We start from the raw sequence: 21,524 nt of genomic DNA on the forward strand, positions 1-21,524 counted from the left end.
GATTTGATCGGCCATATAACAATTTCGCATTTTCGCATCTCGCAGCGCATCGATATTAACATTCGCACACGCTGGAGTACGAAGGGAAGATAATTCCAAACCGGGATGGAGCAGTTTATAAGTAATTCGGCACGGATCGTCGAATTCAAGCACGAATTTCAGAGCGCATCGATAAGAGCCATCAAATCAACGCACACAAAGCCGATTTTCGTTTATCTCAACACAAACTGCTAACTGAAACATAAAATATAAAATTATTTTCATCATTTTCAGTTTCATCACGCCAAAAATAAATAAATATACATTTAATCTATTATTTTCCAATTACAGCAAGTAATTGCAGCGTTGTGCAAAGCGTAAAGCGCTTTCAAACACATTTTAAACGTTTCTGAAGTACGTGTACGCGAATACGCGTTAAAAAGCTACGAATTGCGATTCTGCAAATACTCTGCACTCGTTTGAAATTCGTTAATTGCGTTAATTGATCTCTTCGCTAGGACCCAAAGACTTATGCGCGCGAATTTAGCGCTTTAATTACCACCTGTCTGTTATCAAGTGTTTTTAGGAGCGTAATTATCAGCTACACCTCTTCTAGCGATACAGCGCGATGAGAAGACTCCATTGGGAAACGCGCACGAAAATTATACGCATGTTAATTGCTTGTTGAACATTAGATGATAAAGAAAAAGAGTAATTAGGTTAAAACATTATGGTTAATTTAAGAAGATAAACAGCTATTCACTTTTAAAAACGTCGAATTACTGCGCATGCGCAATAGCACCAAATTAATGTATATTGAACTCGCACGTGTGCGTCATGTGTCAATGACATGTCTTTATATAATAAAGAAATAGAGGAGTCTGAGATTAGATTTCGGGGTTTTTTTGTTGTGACATGATAATAAAACCGACTTTGACTGGATGAAGAGTCATCCTGATACATATACAATATATTATACACACTTGCCGGCTCTTATCCGGCCATCTTTTCCCATGCTTCACGCGTTGTGTGCCCATGTTACAAGTCCATATAATCCTAATCGGATGGCTTGTTACACACAAGCTGACAACAGGACAACACAACAGGGTGCAACAACAGAGCGATGGCGATAGTTGGCGCGTGATATAATTGTTGTAGTCGTGGCGGGCTTCGTCGCGTCGCTAACTTCGGCTGCATATTGCCAAAGCACAAACCATGGTTTACTTAACGCCCTTTTGAGGGATTGTGCGGCTCGTGCCTTTTGTGCACGCGGCCATTCACGCCACTGATGCAACACAACTATTCGGTGGTTGTTTACCCCAATTTCCGATTTATATACATCACAATGTGACTTTGCTTTCAATGGTGATGTGTATAAACTGAAACTTAATATTTTATAACTTTTTAAGTTTTTCTGAAATTTATTTGAGAGGAAAATAAATTTTTTGGATGAAAAATTGTCTGGATTTTGATAAAGCAATTTACGTTGGCCTTTGGTGAACTGCATCGGGTATAAGGGTTCATGCGACCCTCATTTTTCTCTAATGCTTTAATTGCATGTGCGTAAACACACGCCACGCTATTATTATCCGCCTGCGCATATGTCCATCTCAGGACCGGCGAAATCCTCATCCGCCCTCAGCGTCATACCCACGCGGGGCACACGCACACACTCCGAACGGCGTCGATGCTATTACTGACTGTTACAGTTTTAATGTGGATTTATGACCCATCGGCCCGTCGTGAGGCACAAAATTTATATGCCTTGTCGATGTGACGTTACATTCGATATTTTGCTATGGTCTACATTTCATGCACTTGTATATTCTGCTCATAATATTCGTGTTTATAAAACACTAGCTTTAACCCGCGGCTTCGCTCGCGAATATCTAAAATAATGAAGTTGCTTCCGTACGCGTGTGTAGTAACAGAAGAAGTAACAATGAAGTAGAATGGCGGGAAGTTTAAAATGACTGAAAGTATAGTCTATGGAAGTATAGTGTACAGTCTCCATAGTGTAGTCAATTGGATTTGATGTTGACGTAGCTGTACTTGCAATCGACAGTTTGTTTGTGGAAAATGATTATACCTGATTAAATTTGTTTTCATTACCGTCCATTTCATATCACTCATCCACTAGTGTTTATGTTTTATAACTCTGTCAATGTCTGCCATTCTTTGACTGTATTACAAAATCCAATTTTGCTCACATCGTCAAATTAAATTGATCAACACTACAACTGTGTTGCTTTCATCAGCAAATTGAACTAATAATTGCCTGCAAAACTCCATTTCATTTAGCATCAATCTATTTTTGATTAAACAAACACAAAAGTTTTAGTTTTAGTTGTTGAATGTAGTTAAGATTTATCTCTTGATACAGCGTATCTTAACTATAGTCTTTGATTAGTTGTTGATCTATGATATAACATCTAAATTATGTTCCGCTGTCGTTTTAGTTAGGGGATGAAAACATTCAGCACTTGCAGATGTAGAAAATAGTGTGTAATGTAATATATAACCGAACGTGATTGTAGGAGGGCGCATTAGGTATAATCGAGTGATTCCATTTCTCATTTACTAAATGCATTAGAAAATTGCCTTTTTTAGCTTTGTAACTCAGACGGAACTATAAGTGATAGCAACAAAACCCTTGTCTTGTGAAATATACTAAATAAATTTACAATAAAACTTAAAATAATGTTGAAATCACTTTAATATTACATAGTTTTATAGTACATATGAAATTCGTGTGCATTTAGCTTTCAGCTGACCGTAACTGGACATAGGCAACTAAACATACATAACGTACACGTAATGTAGAGAAAACTGAACAAAAATTAGTTTTCAGTTGAAAATACGATGTATCCAAGCACAACAAAATATTCTACCAACAATTCTGTAAGTAAAACATAAATGCTTTTAACAATATTTGTATAAGAGTTAGTGTAATGCAATAAAACGATTTAAGGGTGTGACATGAGCATTTGTTGCACTTGATACACAAAATGAACATAATGCACAAATGTTCACTTTGGCAAAAGTGGTGCAAAACTAAACAAACAAAACCAACCGCACCATAAGAACATAAAAAATATTTTGTGGAGACACTTAAAATGTAACACATGTCACATTTTTAGTTAGCAATAGAAGTATTGCACTAATAACTTATTTTTTTATATTTTTATTAGAATTGGATAATATTTCTCATACAAATTTTGCAAATCAAAACATTTTTAATCCTAAAAGTAGAATTAAAAGCTTCGATGTTTTCATATGCTATTTGGTTTTAATTAAATATAATTATCCAAACATAAATAATTAACCCCGCATGAATATTATCATGATATTGATAAATTGATTATTCGCAACAAAATAATACCTAGTTATTTGTAGTTTATTTAATCTGCAGTAATATTGGAATCTAAAAATTAAAAACAGCTTTCAAAGGGTTTTCAAAACCTTTCTTAAAGTAATTTCCTAAAGTACACTAATAAATATTCAACGTCCAACTCATAACTTAATTGATGTCATTTTAAAATGGATTAAAATGCATTTACCCTAACCCTTAATAACCTCCTCCAGCACCTAAATAAATACGCAACAAAAACGTTCCGCATTCATAAATTTCACTTTTGTATTACCTACTCGGTATCACTATTATACAGCGGCACATTCCACCCCTCACCCCTCATGCCCAAAATGTTTCAATAGCGTCAATCTATTCATAACGCGAAGTGGAGATCCGTTTCTGTTACGTAAACATGATTAACACGGAGCACTTTCGTTGATTTCGCAACATGTGCACAATAAGGGGTTGGTGATAAGGGTAGCAATGCGCACGTCTCCATTCGTCTGTAATAAGCTTAATAACTGCGTCGCGCTTCGTGATATTCTGATGTTTTATTAAATAAATACGTTTAGCCTTTATTATGAATTCATCCCTCTCAACACGCATACGTATTTTAAATCAACACCACCGCCATTGGGGAGTGTGTGTGCCTGTGTAGTAAAACTCGAACGCATAAGCAAACTAAACGTTGGATTATGTTATGAGACGAGTCACGAGCGTAGAGATGTATAAAAGTACAGTTGAAATTTAATATCACGAACATTTTCGGTGGTGAGTGGCGCATGGTGAATGAGGTGAATATATTTAACCGCGAACCGAGTCAACCGAATATCATATTAAGTATATGATCGGGGAAGAAAGTCTTTATTTAGGGCAAGGGTTGCCAAACGCATGAAAACTACCCTTAAATTTTTGATAAAACGTATTATAAAGACTTAGTAAATATTTAAAAACATTGTGAACTAAATACCATTGAAAGTTTTGTTTCAATAGTTGAAAATTGAGGTTAAATTTATTTTTAAGCTTTGAAATTAAAGTTTTGTAGGTTGGGTAGACTACATATTTAATTTTCAATTATTAATATTAAATTTTCGGTGCGTCTCACCTTTAAATATGAACTGTTGACAAAGGGGATGAAAGAGATATAAGCAAGTTATTTAAAATATCAAGATTTAAGATCGTGCTGCTGTTGGCGCCGCAGGGGCAACAAAGTGGTATTTCTCATCACCGCGCCGCCATCAACCCCTATCATCCCTTGTTCATTTTCGGCAACAAACGGAGCGTGGCCAGTTTGTCACGGGCGTTTTAAACGTGGAATAATTCATTATGCTAAGTGCTTGGTGTTGTTAAATTACTATTAACTTTTAATTTTAATTTTAATTAATTGAATTGCACCATTTTACATTTAAATTAAGATTAGCAGTTGACCATAGAAACAAAGTTGAAAATTTTAAATGTCGATTACCTGCGTTGACAATTTACAATTTGCTTCTAGTTTGCACGTTGTAAAGATAATAATTCAATTGAAGGTTTTATATTTTACAACTTTTATATTATACGATAGACATGATACGCTTTAAAAACCTATTTTAAGTTAGGCAACCCAACATACACTTTAGTTATATTCTGTCCTGCAAAAATTTCAGTTTTCACGTCAAAATAAACCGGAAGTTCATCAGTGTTTACGACTGTGGTATAATATCTAATCTCTTTATAATCTCTAAATTAATATTTGCATTTATTATGTTATTAAACAAAATGTATGTAATTTAAATAATTGGATACAATTTTGTTTTTCCAAATAAAAGAAAAACTTCCTTTCATTCGCTATTCATGAATAAATATGCACCGGAAATAACATATATATTATAAACTTAATCAAATTTGATCGCATTTAAAGCCAAACTTCACTGTGTGCTTACAGTTACAGCTGAACAAGATGTTCTTATTTTTGATCACTATATTTTTAATCAAAACATCACTTATCGTAAGTTATTCAAAAAACATAACTTTTAATTTATTAACATTGCGTATTTTAGTCTTGTGGTGTTTTTCGTGATGTAATCGACGACATATACTACGCGCAAAAGCTCTGTCACGATTTATACACCGACAATTCCGAATTACAAGCTTGTTTACATGAAGGTCTTATGGATAAACTTCATCTGCTTGATGCAACTGGTAGAAATATCCAACTGCCAAGAATGCATGCAATATATCGTCCAATTGCCACACAATGCGTTGAAATGTCTCAAACTTACTATCAAAATGAGTTTTCTCAAAAATTCCTACCTTGCTTCCTAGAACAAGCTGCTAAGTATTTTAGAGAGAAAGAATTGGAATGCGATCAAATGTATCCATTGGATGGTAATGACAGAACATTTGAAACAATGGAGGAAATGATTGAAAATAATAAAAACGTTGCGTGTCGATACAGTTGCGCTGCGGATATTAGGAGAATCTTTACAGAAAACGACGAGTTTAATCAGGACTCTCTGAGAATGAATTCGAATGTTCCGATTGATATACAAGAAGCAGCAGAATTGTGCTACGAGCAACACCAGCAAATTGACAGGTGTAAAAGGAGAGCTTTTAGGGTGAAATGTTTGCGAAAAGCGTATCAAGAGGCGCTGTATGCTAAAAATAAACCGGAAATCGTGGAAATTAACTTTGATGAAGGCGAAGTTTATCATTAATTAACTGAAGATGCAAATTACTACAACATAAACATTTAAAACTGTTAAATTGTGAAATTATTTGCTAATAAATCAATGCTTATTACTTATGTTGGAAACCATAGATTTTCTATTTATAAACAATGCATTATTATTTTGTTTTACAATTGTAAATCTATAAAATTAAGCATTGAACTCATTTTATATAAGTTTTTTATATTTTTAGAATACGTGCGGATGTCTGTATCAAAATTCATTTATACATATTTAAATGGAAGACGAAACTATTAGCACCGGTGAAGCAGTGCATTGCCTTTTTTATTTTATTTTTTACAACAAAAAAAATGAAAATAATACACTTATCATATTAATACTAATTAATGATCCGTGAACTGATAGCCACAGGTAAATTACATCTAACAATATGCATTAAAACGACCGGAAACAACAAATTTATAAGATTTTTCTAATACTAAATAAATTCAATGTAATTTATGGTTTGTTATCACTATTGGTGTGACATCGTACCAAACAAGATGAATCTTATTTCCATCACAATTTTGATACTACAAGCATTATTGACAGTAAGTTCTTATTATAAAATAAAATTAATCGTATTTGTCAACTTTGTTCAACATTGTAGAATTGCCATGTATTTCGTGATGTAATTCATGAAATTTTTGACGCACACAAAAATTGCTACAAAACAGACAGACTGAGACCAATGAGTTGCGAGGAAAATGTGTGCGTATTGCAAGAAGTACATCTCATAGATAATACCGGAAAGAACATCAACATGTCAAGGATGCACGCACAATATCGCCCTTTTGCAGAACTTTGCATCCAAGAGTCACAATCACATACGACTTCGACGTGCGATTTTTTTCACAAATTTGTGGAATGTTTTTGGGACAAAGTTGCACATTATCAAGGGGCTAAAGTTACTGATTGCGACACTAAGTATCCAATTGATCCTGCTGAACAGGATCACTTATTCGACATGTCAGAGAAAGCGTTTAAGACTCTAAAAAACTATGCATGCGCCTTTAGCTGCGTCAATGAAATTAATGAGATATATACAGAAAACGATGAATTCAATAAAAATTCTCTAAGACTCCATTCGAATTTACCGATTGATGTGGAAAAGGAGGCTGAAAATTGCTACAGGAAACATCAGCAAAAAAATAAATGTCAAAGAAGGGCCAATAGAGCTGCGTGCTTAAACAGGAAATATGAGAAAGTTCTTGAAGCTTCAAATATAACCGGATATGAGAATTTAGTTGATGAAATTTATGACTGATTGTAAAAAACGTTGTTGCTCATAACCAATATCTAAATTAATTAAATAAATATGCAATTTTAAGACTTTTGTCTTTTTTTATTAAATTATCTCTTATTTTGGGAGTTTTTTTTTAATTTTTGATTATTTTGTTGATTAAAATTGCAATAATTAACAAATTAAACAGAAATAAAACACCTTGAGTAATTAATACCAAAAGTGCATTATATTACGTTATAAACCGAGAAACGTGTGTCACGTCACGCTAGTACATTCATTATTAAATGATGTGTAATATAAAAATTTACATAAAATAAAAATGTACCGGAAATAATAAAAATGTGAAAAGTGTAAATAAATAGATTGAAATCCACAGCTGATGATCACTTTTGCATTGAACTGCATCAAATACAGCATGAATCTCCTTTTAATATCATTCTTGTCAATTCAAGCATTATTTGCTGTAAGTTACCTACATTAAATTAATATAATTAATAATTATTTATAATAATAATTAATTATCTAGCGTTTATTATTTCAGCGCGCACATTTGGGAGTGTTTCGTGATATACAGAAAGAAATTTACGAAGCACAAGACGTTTGCTACAAAGGGCGTCATAGAAACGTGCCTTGTGACCAAGATGAGTGCGTTATGAAGAAAATATACCTATTGGATAACACTGGAATGAACGTCAATATGTCAAGGATGCACGCATCATACCGTTCTGTTGCTACCGAATGCATCAAGGAAGCACAATCGTCTTCCACATGTGAATTTTCGGGCAAATTTATTCAGTGCTTTGTGAAGCGTAACTCTGATTCTATATCGAAACACTACGATTCATGCCAAATGAAATACCCGATAGATCGTAGTGGCGAGGTCCCGCTTGATATGTCAGAGGAATCCTTTAAAAAATTAACCAATTATGCATGTCTCATTGAGTGCAACTATGATACACAAAAACTATTTACAGAAAACGACGATTTTAATATAGATTTGTTGAGGCTTCATTCGAATCTACCGATTGATGTGGTAAAGGAGGCCGAAAATTGTTGGAAACAACATCAGCAGGAAGACAAATGTCAAAGGAGAGCCAACAGGATTTCGTGTTTATCTGGAAAGTATCATGGTGCAAATAAAAATCCAGATTTGATACCGTTTGAGACTTTGGTTAATGAAATTTACGAGTAAAGTGATAATAATTTTTAAAAGATTGTCATGTATCCGCAATGAATAACAACATTCAAAGAATAAATTGAAATATCAAGTATCAATATATGCAACACACAATACACCGGCATGTGAAATAATTGTTTCATTCTTATAATGCATAATGCATGATATATAAAAATGTCTTGAATTATTCGTGGAGGTCTAGGGAAGGTTTTAAAGGTGAGAAAAATTCGAATAATTGCCGGGAAAATCCTCAAAACAGCTCTTTTCTATAGAATAAAATTTGACATTGAGATTCAATCGTAGTTAGTTATAGTTTAATAGTTGAATTCGAGATGGCGCGCTGAAGTGCATTATTGACAAAACTTTATATAATTAATTTCTTTAAATTAAAATTGCTAATCTTATTGATAGAATTGACTCTTACTACGAGTATGTCTTGAACAAGAGAGTAAAAACGAATTACATTTTTATTAAATACTGCCGGAACAAAGTCGCGGGCAACAGCTAGTGCATGATAAAAAAAGATTCGCGCAAAAATAGAAGAATAATTGTTTTGAGAATTACAATATAATGCTTGCAAAATATAAATATTTTATGATTCATAATGTATGTCTTTCAAAAGACGAATAATTGCTCAATAAAATTAAAATTGCACTTTTATTTCAAGCAGGTCAACTTAATTTTTATTTTCAAACACCATCCAAACCATGCCAAGCACTTTTTTTTTATCAAATAAGCAATATCAGTGAATGTTTAATACTTCAACACCAATGTCGTCGTTTTGCATCAATTTACAATACATTTTAAACTATTTTAATTGTAAATTCAAAACAGCACTCATTACCATTATCCTTCTTCAACAAACACTTGACATTGTATTTGCTTGCAGGAAATAATTCTCAATCGTTAAATTGTACGAAAATGAATTCGTCTGTCCAGAAACAGTGGGGCAGGTCGTTGAGTGACAACCATCAGTATCCATTCCCGGCAGAGGAATATCAATATTGAAACTGTTTACCCAATATAAACGAGCTTCCAACTGATCAGCAACAAAATCCGGTTCAAACTCGAATTGCAATTGACCAGTAGCGCCTTTCTTGATTTTACAGGGATTCTTCTTCGAAACATTAGGGCAAGGCGATAAGCTCACGGATTTCACGCCGCAGTTAACAGATTTATCTTTACCTAAAAAGATAAAATTAGATTTATTGCGGAAATGTACATATAAAAAATGTGTGATGAGTAATGTGATTGTTGACCGCATGCTGTTAATTAAAATGCGCTCAGTGTTGATTCGTGCGGGTGCTGGCAATGGATTTAGATTTAATGGAGATAACTAGCATGACTTCCTTTCAAACGTGTTGTAGTGTAGAATAAATTACAGCAATCATCACTCTAACGCGTACTTTACGTAATTTAAACAAAAAACTTAAAATTCCGAAAACTGTTATCGCAGTGAAAACGATAGTACAAACAGCATAGTGGCAAAAACATCAACACAATATCCAATTGCATATATACAGAGCGTATAAAAACATATATTTAACTAAAATTGATAAATAAACATTTATCTTACCACATTGCGAGAAGTCGATGTTTTCAGCAGCGACCACAAACACGAACGCCAATAAAACCACAAAGCGAAACATTTTGCCCGAAAACACACCTGAAATTATTAATAAATTTAACAAATCGCCTCGGATGCCTCAATTAATTAGTATGGTTTACCCTAGTCGTGGTTTTACAGAAATACTGAGTTATTGCCACTTGCGTTCACTTCGGAAGTCGACTCGCGAATATCGTCCGATCGCGCAATCTTTTCCGAGCCAGACCCAAGACCTTCGAACCCACCGCACACCACAAAGCCGCTTATTGTTTGCTGGTATTGTTAAGCGCATTATTCAGGTTTGGGATATCCGATACGTCTATAATGTATGTGCGGACTTCTGTTGCTAATTTGTTTGCAATAGATAAGCAAAATAATGGAACATTTTACACATATTTATATTTATTTTATTATCGGCACTAATCTAATATGCAAACAAAGAATCTCGAAATTATTTAGTAATTTTAATTCGGTAAATAAAACAGCATTGTTGAGTCTCCTCATCGTTACCCTTAAGCACCCATTTGACGTCATAGGTACTCAATGGGAAATAAGTTGCGATTTCTAAATCATATCTATATGTTTGTTTCACTCCTGAAACAGATGGACAAGTCGTTGTTTTGCATGCGTTTGTTTCCATTCCAGCCAGAGGTAGATCCATGAATCCATTGGGCCAGTACATCTGTACGTGCATGCCCTCTGTGACGAACTCTGGTGTAAAGTCAACTTCAATAGACGCGGTTTTTTTCTTTTGGAATTTGCAGGGCTGAGGAGGATCTTTCAGTGCTTCTTTGCAAGGTGTGATTCTGGCTTCGTTTACCACACAGTTCTTGACTTCGTCAGGGCCTTAAAATTCATCATTAGAATTAATTATTAGAAATAAAATTGTAAAAATACACTTACTGCATGAGTGTCTAGAGACTATTTCTCCATCGACCTGAGAATGAGAATGGGAAAAAGCGAGCACAGCGCAAATAAAAACGAAAAATTTCATTTTAAAATTTTTATGGAGTTGAAGACGTACTAGGAAGAAAACTAGTCGGCAGTCGACTGAGACGAATGTTGAAACAGATCGGTCCGAACGAAAGAAAACCTCGCATGAGGGTCAAATGTCATCAAATGATAAGATAAGTAATTGTGTCGTCGTATTCGCATTGTGTGCGAAACTGTTTACTTAATAAATTGTTCACTACATAAAATATTTTCTATTTATTTTATCCTTCATTGATTAGATTCTTGAGATTTCGATTATTTCTTGGTATCAAGCAATAATTTTAATTACGAATCAAAAAATAACGTAAAAATCGCGTTGATAAACTTTGTTTGAAATTCAATTTATTAAATGCTTGCTTCATTCGCGTTTAATGAATCTCGTGACTAAAATGTCTTTTAGCGCACTTGATTCTTAATATATTATTAATAAAGTACGTCCAAACCGTATATGACAAATTAATCACATGGGCGTTAAATATCGCTTCCATGTTTACGCCGAGGTAATTAAATTATGAGTTTGACTAAGGTATTTAACCTTACATTTCCTACTAGTGTGCAAAGTCCCTTCGTAGTTTAAAAACAATTATTAAAGACAATAAACCCACATCAAAACATGGAAATGGATATAGAAGAAAACATAACTTGCACATCTCCCGAGTTGCAAGAATTTACGCCGTCAACCCTTTCGAGTGTGCTTCCTGCACATTCAGAAAGACAATATAATAAAGCCTATGATACTTTTAAGAGCTGGCAAGAACAATCACACATGGAAGACATATCAGAGAGTGTTTTATTGGCATATTTCACATCACTGTCACAGAAAATGAAACCATCATCTTTATGGGCTATTTATTCTATGTTAAGAAGGACAATTTATCTAAACGACAAGGTTGACATATGCAGTTATACCATCCTTCGAGCATATTTGAAAACACAAAATGTTGGATACAAACCACAGGTGTATAGAGTCCTTTCTGCTAATCACATCAAGGAATTTTTAGCATCTGCACCTGATTTTATTTATTTATTTACCAAGGTTGGTGTAATATTTGGCATTATGGGTGATTGCCGAAGGGAGGAATTTCTGAAAATTGAAAACAACCATGTCACAGATGTCAATACAGCTTTAATAGTCAATATTCCAAATACAAGAACAAACACTGGACGACAATTTGTCGTTGGAGATGACTATTACCAAATTTGTAAAAAATATATGGCGCTGCGACCGGCTAAGGCGACTTGTACTCGTTTTTTTCTGAATTATCAAAAGGGAAAATGTACACAGCAACCAGTAGGTATTAATAAATTTGGACATCTCCCGCGAGTAGTGGCTGAATTCCTCAAACTACCCGAACCACAATTGTATACTGGCAATACTCTAAGAAAGACATCAGAAACTTTGTTGGCAGACTCAGGTGCAGATATAACAGGGCTGAAAAAACGTATGAGAAAAAACCGGAAGCCAATAACAATTCCTCAAAGTTTAAATAATAAAGTACACACTGAAAATACTAGTATAGGGAATATAGATTCATCAACAAATGAAGAAGCTACATATAATGATGAAACTATGTACAATGATGATGCTACATTCAATGACGAAACTCCCTATAATGATGAAGCTACATATAGTGACGAAGCTACGTGTAGTGACAACGCCAACTTCAACAAAAATGAAGTTACTGAAGCAACTACCTCTGCAACTACTATAAACATAAATGAGCACCTAGTTCAAAACAATGTAGAGAACTACAGCACCCATTCAGGACCAATTTCAATTTCATTTACAAATTGCAACAACTTATCCAATTTAACATTTAATATTTATATCCACAAATAGACTGTTTGCTATTTTATTTTAATTTGATTCTTTGCAATAAATATTTTAAATATAATTATATTGTTGCTTGTAATTGGACTATAATTGTCGTTTCATTTTTTTTCTGGACTTTCTACTTTGTTATCAGTTCTATGATAATGATTCATAATAATAAAAATGTACATATAAAGCATATGCAGTGATTATCTATCTCTTAATGAAATACTCAGCACTGTTAGGTCAGATAATTTGGTACTTGATGAGATATAAGTCACTTCCAGCCATGAATTCAATTTTGAATGATATTCAAGGCAAAAATAAAGCTTTGATTTGAAATAATAAGCTTTAAAATTACTTTATATTAGTACAGTCCATATTCACAACATGAAAAGAAAAACCAAGGCCATACATCTGCATTGCAGTAATTATTTCAAACTCTGTCCTATTAAATTATTGATAATGTAAGTAAACCAGCACAAGTTATCATGAGTTAAATATATGCTTTTGTTTCCTGGCTTAATCTAAATCCTCAGGTCTAACAGGATGTGCCAGAGGAACAACTGATTTCTGATTTACATCTCTTGCACAGGCTTTCCTCATATCTATAAAACATTATATAATTACAAATTGTAATAAACAATTAAAGTACATATAGAATCTTACCATAGGCATCTTCATCTGGATCCCCAGAGTAATACTCCAGTACTGTTCGATACACAATATACCCAAGATTTTTATACATATTTATAGCTACCTTATTGCTGACTCTCACAAATAAGTCAACAAAGTAAGCATTCTTCTTTTCACTGACTTCCTCTAGAAAATTCATGAGTGAAGCAGCCAAACCAAGCCTTCTGAAGTCAGGAGCAACTGTGAGTGCTGTGACATGCCCATGCCAGTTATCACCATGGCCTTCTGCTTTACCCATAATGTAACCCATTATTTCCCCACTGGGAGACTCTGCCACTTGAAAGTATTCAGGCCAGTGGGCCAGGTATTGCATGTAGAATGATAAGCCATAAGTTTCAGTTAATGGATCCAGGTTACTGCATGAAACAAAGATTAATTTTTAAGATGAATGTAGTTTGTGTCTACTTACACATTGTTGAATTTGTACATATCATCACATGTAAAAGGTCTTAAAGTTGTCATTTTGTTACTTATTGCAATGAATATTTAATTTAAAATAGCAGCAGAAGGAGATTGAACAATTTTTACTTATTTTAACCAATAAATTTGAAACTTGAATTTGATCATAGTGTGTTTATTGGGTGTTTATATTACTGGGTGGAAGATGGCGTCAGTATTGACACATATACGTATTTTTAAGTAGAATTATTGTATTCAGTCCCAGAATGAACGTATTTTTTTTAATCTCGAATTTTAAATGAAAATGACTTTTGCGGCTGAATACTTCAATATCTTTTTCATCAGTGAAAAATATTATTAAAAAAGAATCGTTTTACACAGTCGCTTGTTTTTCAAAATTTAAGTTGGCAACACTGGGCTACATGCCGGCTCAAGCTTAATATGGCTTTTGCGTTCGCGTGTGTTGCAGTTGTTTATGAGTGTCGTAACTTTGTCCATTATTTTGCCCGTTATCGTTTGTTCATCCATCCGCCAGTGAGAAAATTCTGCCAGAGCTGATCTATCAATCCGAAGGTGAAGAATTCTTTAACTTATTCATGTCCTAAGCTATAAAATATTCAGTTATTGCGTTCGCGGAGCACAACCATAGATATAACTTATAGATTACTCGTACTTGTATGATTGTGAGGACACATTCGCTTTGTTATCTTTGTTTTGTTGGTGCATTCAGGTCATATCGTATCTTAAGGTGTTGTTTTGATAACGCGAGTCTTGTGTTATAGTGAATATGTAGTTTAAAAGATTTTAAATGTGTTTTAAACCGCATCTAAATCTGAATTTTCGTCACACGCCAAAACCTTCATGAAAATTTTATTACTTTCATTTATGAATACGTAATCCATTGTATAGTTTAAAAATATTTATTTATTAGATTTCTACGTGATTTTTACCGGATTAAATTAAATTTTTAGCGTTTGTCAATCTGACGCCACAGCGAAATGACAGGTCCGCAAGAAATTACAGTACGAAATTACAGTTTTTACTAAAGTTAGTAGTTTTGGTTCCCATCACTGGATGGCGCTAGGTTTAAGTCGGTATGCTACTTTCTTCATTGTCATTATGTCATACGCCGATAGATGGCGCTGCACACAACTTTTAAATTTATTTTAGTGTTCTATTTATTTTCAATCAGTCTTATTTTGTGCTTTGTTGTGGTGCGACTTTCGGCGGTTTTAAAGTTAGTTTTTCTTTGGGTGAACGAAGCTATTTAACATTTTCTGTATTGGTTATTTCTGTTTAATTCACCTATTTGCGCATGCATCATCCTAGAAGTTTTATTCATAGGCGTTTGTATTTACATTTAATCTTACGCCGGGTGACAACGAAAAATCTTATCTTGTTATTGATGTGAACATTTTTATCTATTTGCGTGCGGTGAATCTACAATCTTAAACTTGTGTATCCATCTCTAGTATTATTGTTTTTAAATATGATTGATTCTTGGTGAATATTATTGTTTAATTTATTAGTATTATTTTAATAATTAATTGTGATTTCATTTTAGTATTTTGACCATTCTGCGTTAAATTTACGTCCGAAGATCGGCTAACCGTTGAGGTGTCCAGCGTGTCCATTTTTGAATCATCTAAGGCTCACTGCAAAACTTGGTGTAGTACAGAAATTTTTACTTTTTTTTGGGCTGTAATTGTAAATTCTGTTTGCTAATTCTGTTTTATTTATAGGCGGCAGTTAACTTGGCACAACATGTCTTTTCATTACAATATCATATTTGTATACTTGTCCACTTTTATTATGATTAATTTCTATTTAATTTTAGAACTTGGAGCGTAAAGCACTGTGGTGGAATATACCACTCGAGAGACATTCGAAGTTATGTCATATCACCGGCATTGCTACGAAATTAACCAAAAGGACACCTACCAACTGATGGAGAGCGTTTCGACGGGATGCGATACCTCTATATTTTGTCGCCTATCTTGGAGTTACTTCTTGCGCCCACATATTATTTTTTAAACTAGTACAAATAATGCGCATAGGGAATCACACAAAAAAACATCCCTACTTATAAACCACGGACGCATTCATTTAGTTTATTTATTATTAGAATTGTATATATTTAGGGACCTTTGATAATTAACTTGATGAATGCTAGTGGAATGCAGTGTAACTTGCAGTGTAAACTCTTTATAACGATGCTCAAGAATTCTTTGTGTATAAATTTCTACATATAAATTTTCACGTTATTATAAAAACGGTTATTAAGAGATTACATTGTATTGCACATTTGAACGCCTCACGACTATTACTGTATCGCATTATTGTTTGTCGTGCTAATGGAGCGAGTTTGCGCTTATTATTTGTTGGAGGTAATACGCCGCACTGTTGTCTAGTTTTTTCTCGCGGACGGGGCGCCTTTAGAGGTGTCAAATTAAATTCTCCGTGGGGTTGTATTTGTTAGCGGTAGAAGTGACTCGATTCAGGGCACCTTACGGGGCTAGCGGTAAAAGTGACTCGTGTTCAGGGTACCATATGAACCCGTAATACCCGTAGTTATATTGATAGTTGTGTGTATACGCACTTGTACGCATTGCGCTAGGAATTGTAGTTTTTTTATTATAACACGCGAACGCGGCCTTACTTTAAGTTCGGAATAATTTTGTTAGATGCGGAATTGAATTGTGTATCTTCCTGTATCGAAATTTATTGCGAGAAAATTCCGTAACGCGAGTTATATTGATAGTTGTGTGTATACGCACTTGTACGCATTGCGCTAGGAATTGTAGTTTTTTTATTATAACACGCGAACGCGGCCTTACTTTAAGTTCGGAATAATTTTGTTAGATGCGGAATTGGTGGTATCTCCCCTCTTATAAAATTTGGTAGAAAATTCCGTAACGCAGGTTATATTTGATAGTTGTGTAAGCATACTTGTACGCATTGCCGCTAGGAATTGTAGTTTTTATTATATACGCGAACGCGAGTCTTACTAAGTTCGGAATAATTTTATTTAGATGCGGAATTGATTGTGGCATCTCCTTATCGGGAATTTATTGCGGAAAAGTTCCATGGCGCAAGTTATATTGACGCTTGATAGTTGTGTGGCGGCGAAATACGCTTGCTTGTACGCGTGCGCTAGGAATTGTGAAGTTTTTTTATTATATGCTTTCGCGCGACGCGCGGCCACTTGGCTAAAGTTCGGAATAATTTTGTTGGATACGGAATTGAATTGTGTATCTCCTGTATCAACGAAATTTGGCCACGAGGAAATTCCGGTAACAAGGTTATCGTGATAGTGGTGTTAAAAGCCTTTGCCGCAGCGCGCATTGCACGCTAAATTGCTGGATTTTATTATAACTTACGAACGCGGCTAACACAAGTTCGGAATAATTTTGGTGGATGCGGAATTGAATTGTGTATCCTCCCCTGTATCAGAAATTTATTGCGAGAAAGTTCACATGTACCAGTTATGTGATAGTTGTGTGTATACGCACTTGTACGCGATTGCGCTAAGATTGTAGTTTTTATTATAACCGCGAACGCGGTCTTGCGCTAAAGTTCGGAGATAAATTTTGTTAGATGCGGAGGTTGAATTGTGGCAGGCATCTCCCTGTATCAAAATTTATTGCGAGAAAATTTCCGTAACGCGAGTTATATTATTAGTTGATAATGTATACGCACTTGTACGCATTGCGCTGGGAATTGTAGTTTTTTTTTTATTATAACACGCGAACGCTTTGGTCTTACTTTAAGTTCCGGAATAAATTTTGTTAAGATGCGGAATTGGTGTGTATCTCCTGTATCGAAATTTATTGCGAGAAAATTCCGTAACGCAGTTATATTGATGAGTTCACGCGCGCGCGTGCGCGCTAGGGGTTGCTTAGTTTTAATATATAACACGCGAACGCAGCCTTACTTAAGTTCGGAATAATTTTGTTGGGTGGGAATTGGTGTGCTTGTCTCCTGTATCGAAATTTATTGCGAGAAATTCCATCAACGCGAGTTATATTGATGGTTATTATTGTATGCGCGCGGCGCGTGCGCTAGGAATTGTAGTTTTTAATATAACACGCGAACGCGGCCTGCTTTAAGTTCGGAATAATTTTGTTGGATGCACGGAGTTGAATTGTGGCATCTCCTGTATCGAAATTTATTGCGAAAATTCCGTAATAACGCACAAGGTTATATTGATAGTTATTGTATGCACGCGCTTGTACGTGCGCTAGGGTTGTAGTTTTATTATGTACTTACGCAACTACTTGTTGGCCTTACGCTTAAGTTCGGAATGATTTTTTGTTAGATGCGGAATTGGATTGTGTATCTCCTGTATCAGGGGAATTTATTGCGAAGATTCCGGCTTGCGAGTTATATTGATAGTTGTGTGTATACGCGCGCGCATTGCGCTAAGGAATTTGTAGTTTTTTGTTATAACGCGCTTGAGCGCGAGTTCTTACTTTAAGTTCAGGAATAATTTTGTTTAGATTGCAGATTGAATTACAGTATCTCCCTGACATCGAAATTTGTGCGCGCGAAGGTTCCGTAACGCGAGTTATATTGATGATTGTGTACATACGCACTTGTACGCATTGCGCTAGGAATTGCTGGTTTTTTATTATAACGCGTGAACGCGGTCTTATTTTAAATGGAATAATTTTGTTGGATGCATGATTGAATTCCAGTATCTCCTGTATCGAAATTTATTCGAGAAAATTCCGTAACGCGGAGGTTATATATTGATAGTTAATGTATACACGCGCCTTGTACTCGTTGCATACGTTATGGATTTTTATTATAACACGTGAACGCGGATACTTATTTTAAGTGCGGAATAATTTGTTAGATGCGGGTTGAATTGTGTATGTCCCTGTATCGAAATTTATTGCGAAATTCCGTAACGCGAAGGTTATAAATTGATAGTTAAGTATTATACGCGCCTTGTACTCCGTGCGCTGGGTGTAGTTTTTATTATAACACGTGAACGCGGTCTTATTTTAGGTGCAGACCATTTTTGTTAGATGCGGAATTGGTGTGTATCTCCTGTCGGGAATTTGTGCGGAAAATTCCATAACATGAGTTATATTGATAGATGTCAGTAGCCTTTATACGCACTTGTACGCATTGCGCGCTTTAGGAATTGTAGTTTTTATTTATAACACGCGAGCAGTCTTACGCTAAAATGTTAGGAAATGTTAGAGGTGCGCGTATTACAGGGGACGATTTACTTTCAGGATTTAAGGCTGTCTATATTTTCGATTTTAAATAAATATATATGGTTTTAATGTTGCTATTAAGCGCCAATGTAATATTATATGCTTCTTCATATCTCTTTCTGGTTTCCCGTTACCGTTTGGGATTGTTGTCTGCAAACATATTCCATCTGCAAGTGCGATCGAGCATTAAGCCACAATATATAGCTATTGTTTGCGATAAATTTATTTGTTTTTAAAAATTGATTAAAGTAGAAACACATAAATAGAAGAATCAAAATAACAATAATAAAACACTCGGTGGTCAGTGGGCATTACTCCTGCTGGCATGCTAGGAGACACGGATGGAATCTCCAAATTGTGAAGGCATTTTTCTCAAATATAAAATATCAGTGATTTGGGTTGCATATATGAATGCAACGGAATATAAGAAAGTGGAATACAAAGTGAGAGAAGAGGCAATAAGAGTAAGAAAGAGTGAGTAAGTAGAGAAACGGAGAACAAGAGAAATAGAGGAGAAGTAGAAAGAAGGAATAGCAGAAAAGTAGAGGCCAGAAGGAAGAGCAGGTAGAGAAAGAGGAGGAGATAGAAAGAGAACAGGAGTGGATAGAAGTTTTAAATTTTGGCACGTGTCGTTATAAGACAGTCTACGGTCTCGATCTCCCCAGAGCGCCTCCGGCGCTCTGGTCGATCACTCCAACAACTTCGATCAATCCATTGCTCCAGGCACATCCTACAGCTGCAGTATTCTGCGCTTCATCCCGAAATTATCAAGAGCATATCAATTTTACTGGTAGAGTTGTCCACAGGTAGAGGAAACTCCTTTCAGGACTGGCAATCACCCATGCTTAGTACTGGCAAAAAATATTTCTAAGTTTTAAGTCGCCTCAAGAAGTGACACTTAAAATATTCTTACACAAGTTCTGACCTGTACCTGAAATGAGAAAGGAGTACACAAATCCCTTTACCTTACAAGATACCTTAGCAATTTTTTATAGTGGGGATCATCCCCTGAGAGAGGAGCAACTCTTAGAGACCAGTTCTAGTGATAGAAGAGGAACTATTCAAAGCATAAGACATAATATTTCTTAACATTTCTTTATTAATAATAGAATACAAGTTTAAGATTTTTTAGTCAACAAAATACATGTCATACATATTGAAACAGGACTTACCACCTGTTTTAGCCACTTTTGTGTCAGCAAGTACTACTTTTATAAGAAGTACTACCGGGATAAACAAAAATAGTAAATGTAATTTTCTAGGTATTTGAAAATGGAAACAAATATACAGAGTGTTAAAAAAGGAAAATTTAATGTGAAAACAGAAAGTATTTTAACACGACAAAAATATCCATTCGTTTTCACCTGATACTCCAGGAAACTAATATACAGGAGTGTCACGAAAAGAAAATTCAAAAGAGCAATGAGGAAAAACCCTTGAAAATCAATTAAAACAATTAAAACAAAATTTCCACGAGACAAAAGAAAAAAATGAGTATACAGGATGTTTCAGAAGAAAATCTCTAGTTGAAACAAGAACACTTTCAAAAACTCACAAATATGCCGGATTTTCTACGTATTATTTATTGGGAAAACTTAATATATAAATCATCATATCATATAATATCCATAATATATAAACTTATATAAATCATCAGGAAAATTGAACAGAAAGATGGAACAAAAAAATAAAAACACTTACATTTTAACATATTGTAGACATATATTTATTAGTGATGCATCAACTGCATAAAATAACCGACAGGTGAAACATCATCATAAATGACGGCAACGACGGCGCGTAGCAATATAGTTGTTAGAAAAATAAAAAATAACTATTATTTTGTAAATATTAAGATGTAGGAGACGATGAAAACGAAAACTATTCAACGTACAAGATTTGACCTAAGTAAAAAATCTTCTTAATTTAATGATGATATAGGAGTGCAAATCGATAAAAAATATTCGGCACGTGTTCAACGAAAGCCGAGCCATTGACCGACGGCTTAAGAAAGTGGTGGTCGACCATATGAATATTACTTAATTTTAATAATCTTCAGATACTTTTTAAACAGTATTTGTATTAATTAAATCATCCATGTATTGTACCGGAAACAGAACCAAAAAATTTTGATAAAATTCTACTTATATGTTTGTAATTTACCACGAGATGCATGCAAATTACATATCCATAAATAGAATAATGTTTAAGTTGAACCAGCGTAACTTTCGGTAAAAAAATTAATTGCACCTACCTATATACATTGATGCGGGGATTTTTATATCCCAGAATATATTCTATCAACTGAAATACACACTTTTACCCAG

The 21,524-nt window shown here is 34.5% G+C and overlaps 2 protein-coding genes and 2 long non-coding RNA genes across 4 annotated transcripts; 2 read left to right on the forward strand and 2 right to left on the reverse strand.

Annotated features, from left to right (window-relative positions):
• The first annotated feature begins 5,173 nt into the window (after nt 1-5,173).
• On the forward strand, nt 5,174-7,372 carry LOC135791984 (uncharacterized). Its single transcript, XR_010548172.1, has 3 exons — nt 5,174-5,318; nt 5,371-6,590; nt 6,650-7,372. It is a non-coding gene; the product is annotated as an uncharacterized lncRNA (long non-coding RNA).
• Nucleotides 7,373-7,650: 278 nt separating this feature from the next.
• LOC135793008 (uncharacterized) lies at nt 7,651-8,560 on the forward strand. The gene is made up of 2 exons (XR_010548509.1): nt 7,651-7,748; nt 7,827-8,560. It is a non-coding gene; the product is annotated as an uncharacterized lncRNA (long non-coding RNA).
• A 1,892-nt stretch (nt 8,561-10,452) lies between these two features.
• Nucleotides 10,453-11,138, reverse strand: LOC135793007 (MD-2-related lipid-recognition protein-like). Its single transcript, XM_065303846.1, has 2 exons — nt 10,972-11,138; nt 10,453-10,914 (listed from the first exon to the last, which is right to left on the reverse strand). Exons 1-2 carry the CDS (start codon nt 11,060-11,062, stop codon nt 10,520-10,522), a joined length of 486 nt encoding a protein of 161 aa, XP_065159918.1. The 5' UTR covers nt 11,063-11,138; the 3' UTR covers nt 10,453-10,519.
• A 2,081-nt stretch (nt 11,139-13,219) lies between these two features.
• Naa20A (N-alpha-acetyltransferase 20 A) lies at nt 13,220-14,145 on the reverse strand. The gene is made up of 3 exons (XM_065303845.1): nt 13,980-14,145; nt 13,544-13,926; nt 13,220-13,482 (listed from the first exon to the last, which is right to left on the reverse strand). Exons 1-3 carry the CDS (start codon nt 14,030-14,032, stop codon nt 13,397-13,399), a joined length of 522 nt encoding a protein of 173 aa, XP_065159917.1. The 5' UTR covers nt 14,033-14,145; the 3' UTR covers nt 13,220-13,396.
• Between the last annotated feature and the right edge of the window lie 7,379 nt (nt 14,146-21,524).

Source organism: Atheta coriaria, unplaced genomic scaffold (genome assembly GCF_025399875.1).
Source record: "Atheta coriaria isolate IRGN ID8LTWV9N9 unplaced genomic scaffold, Caltech_Dcor_3.1 hic_scaffold_5_pilon, whole genome shotgun sequence".
NCBI lineage: Eukaryota > Metazoa > Arthropoda > Insecta > Coleoptera > Staphylinidae > Dalotia > Dalotia coriaria.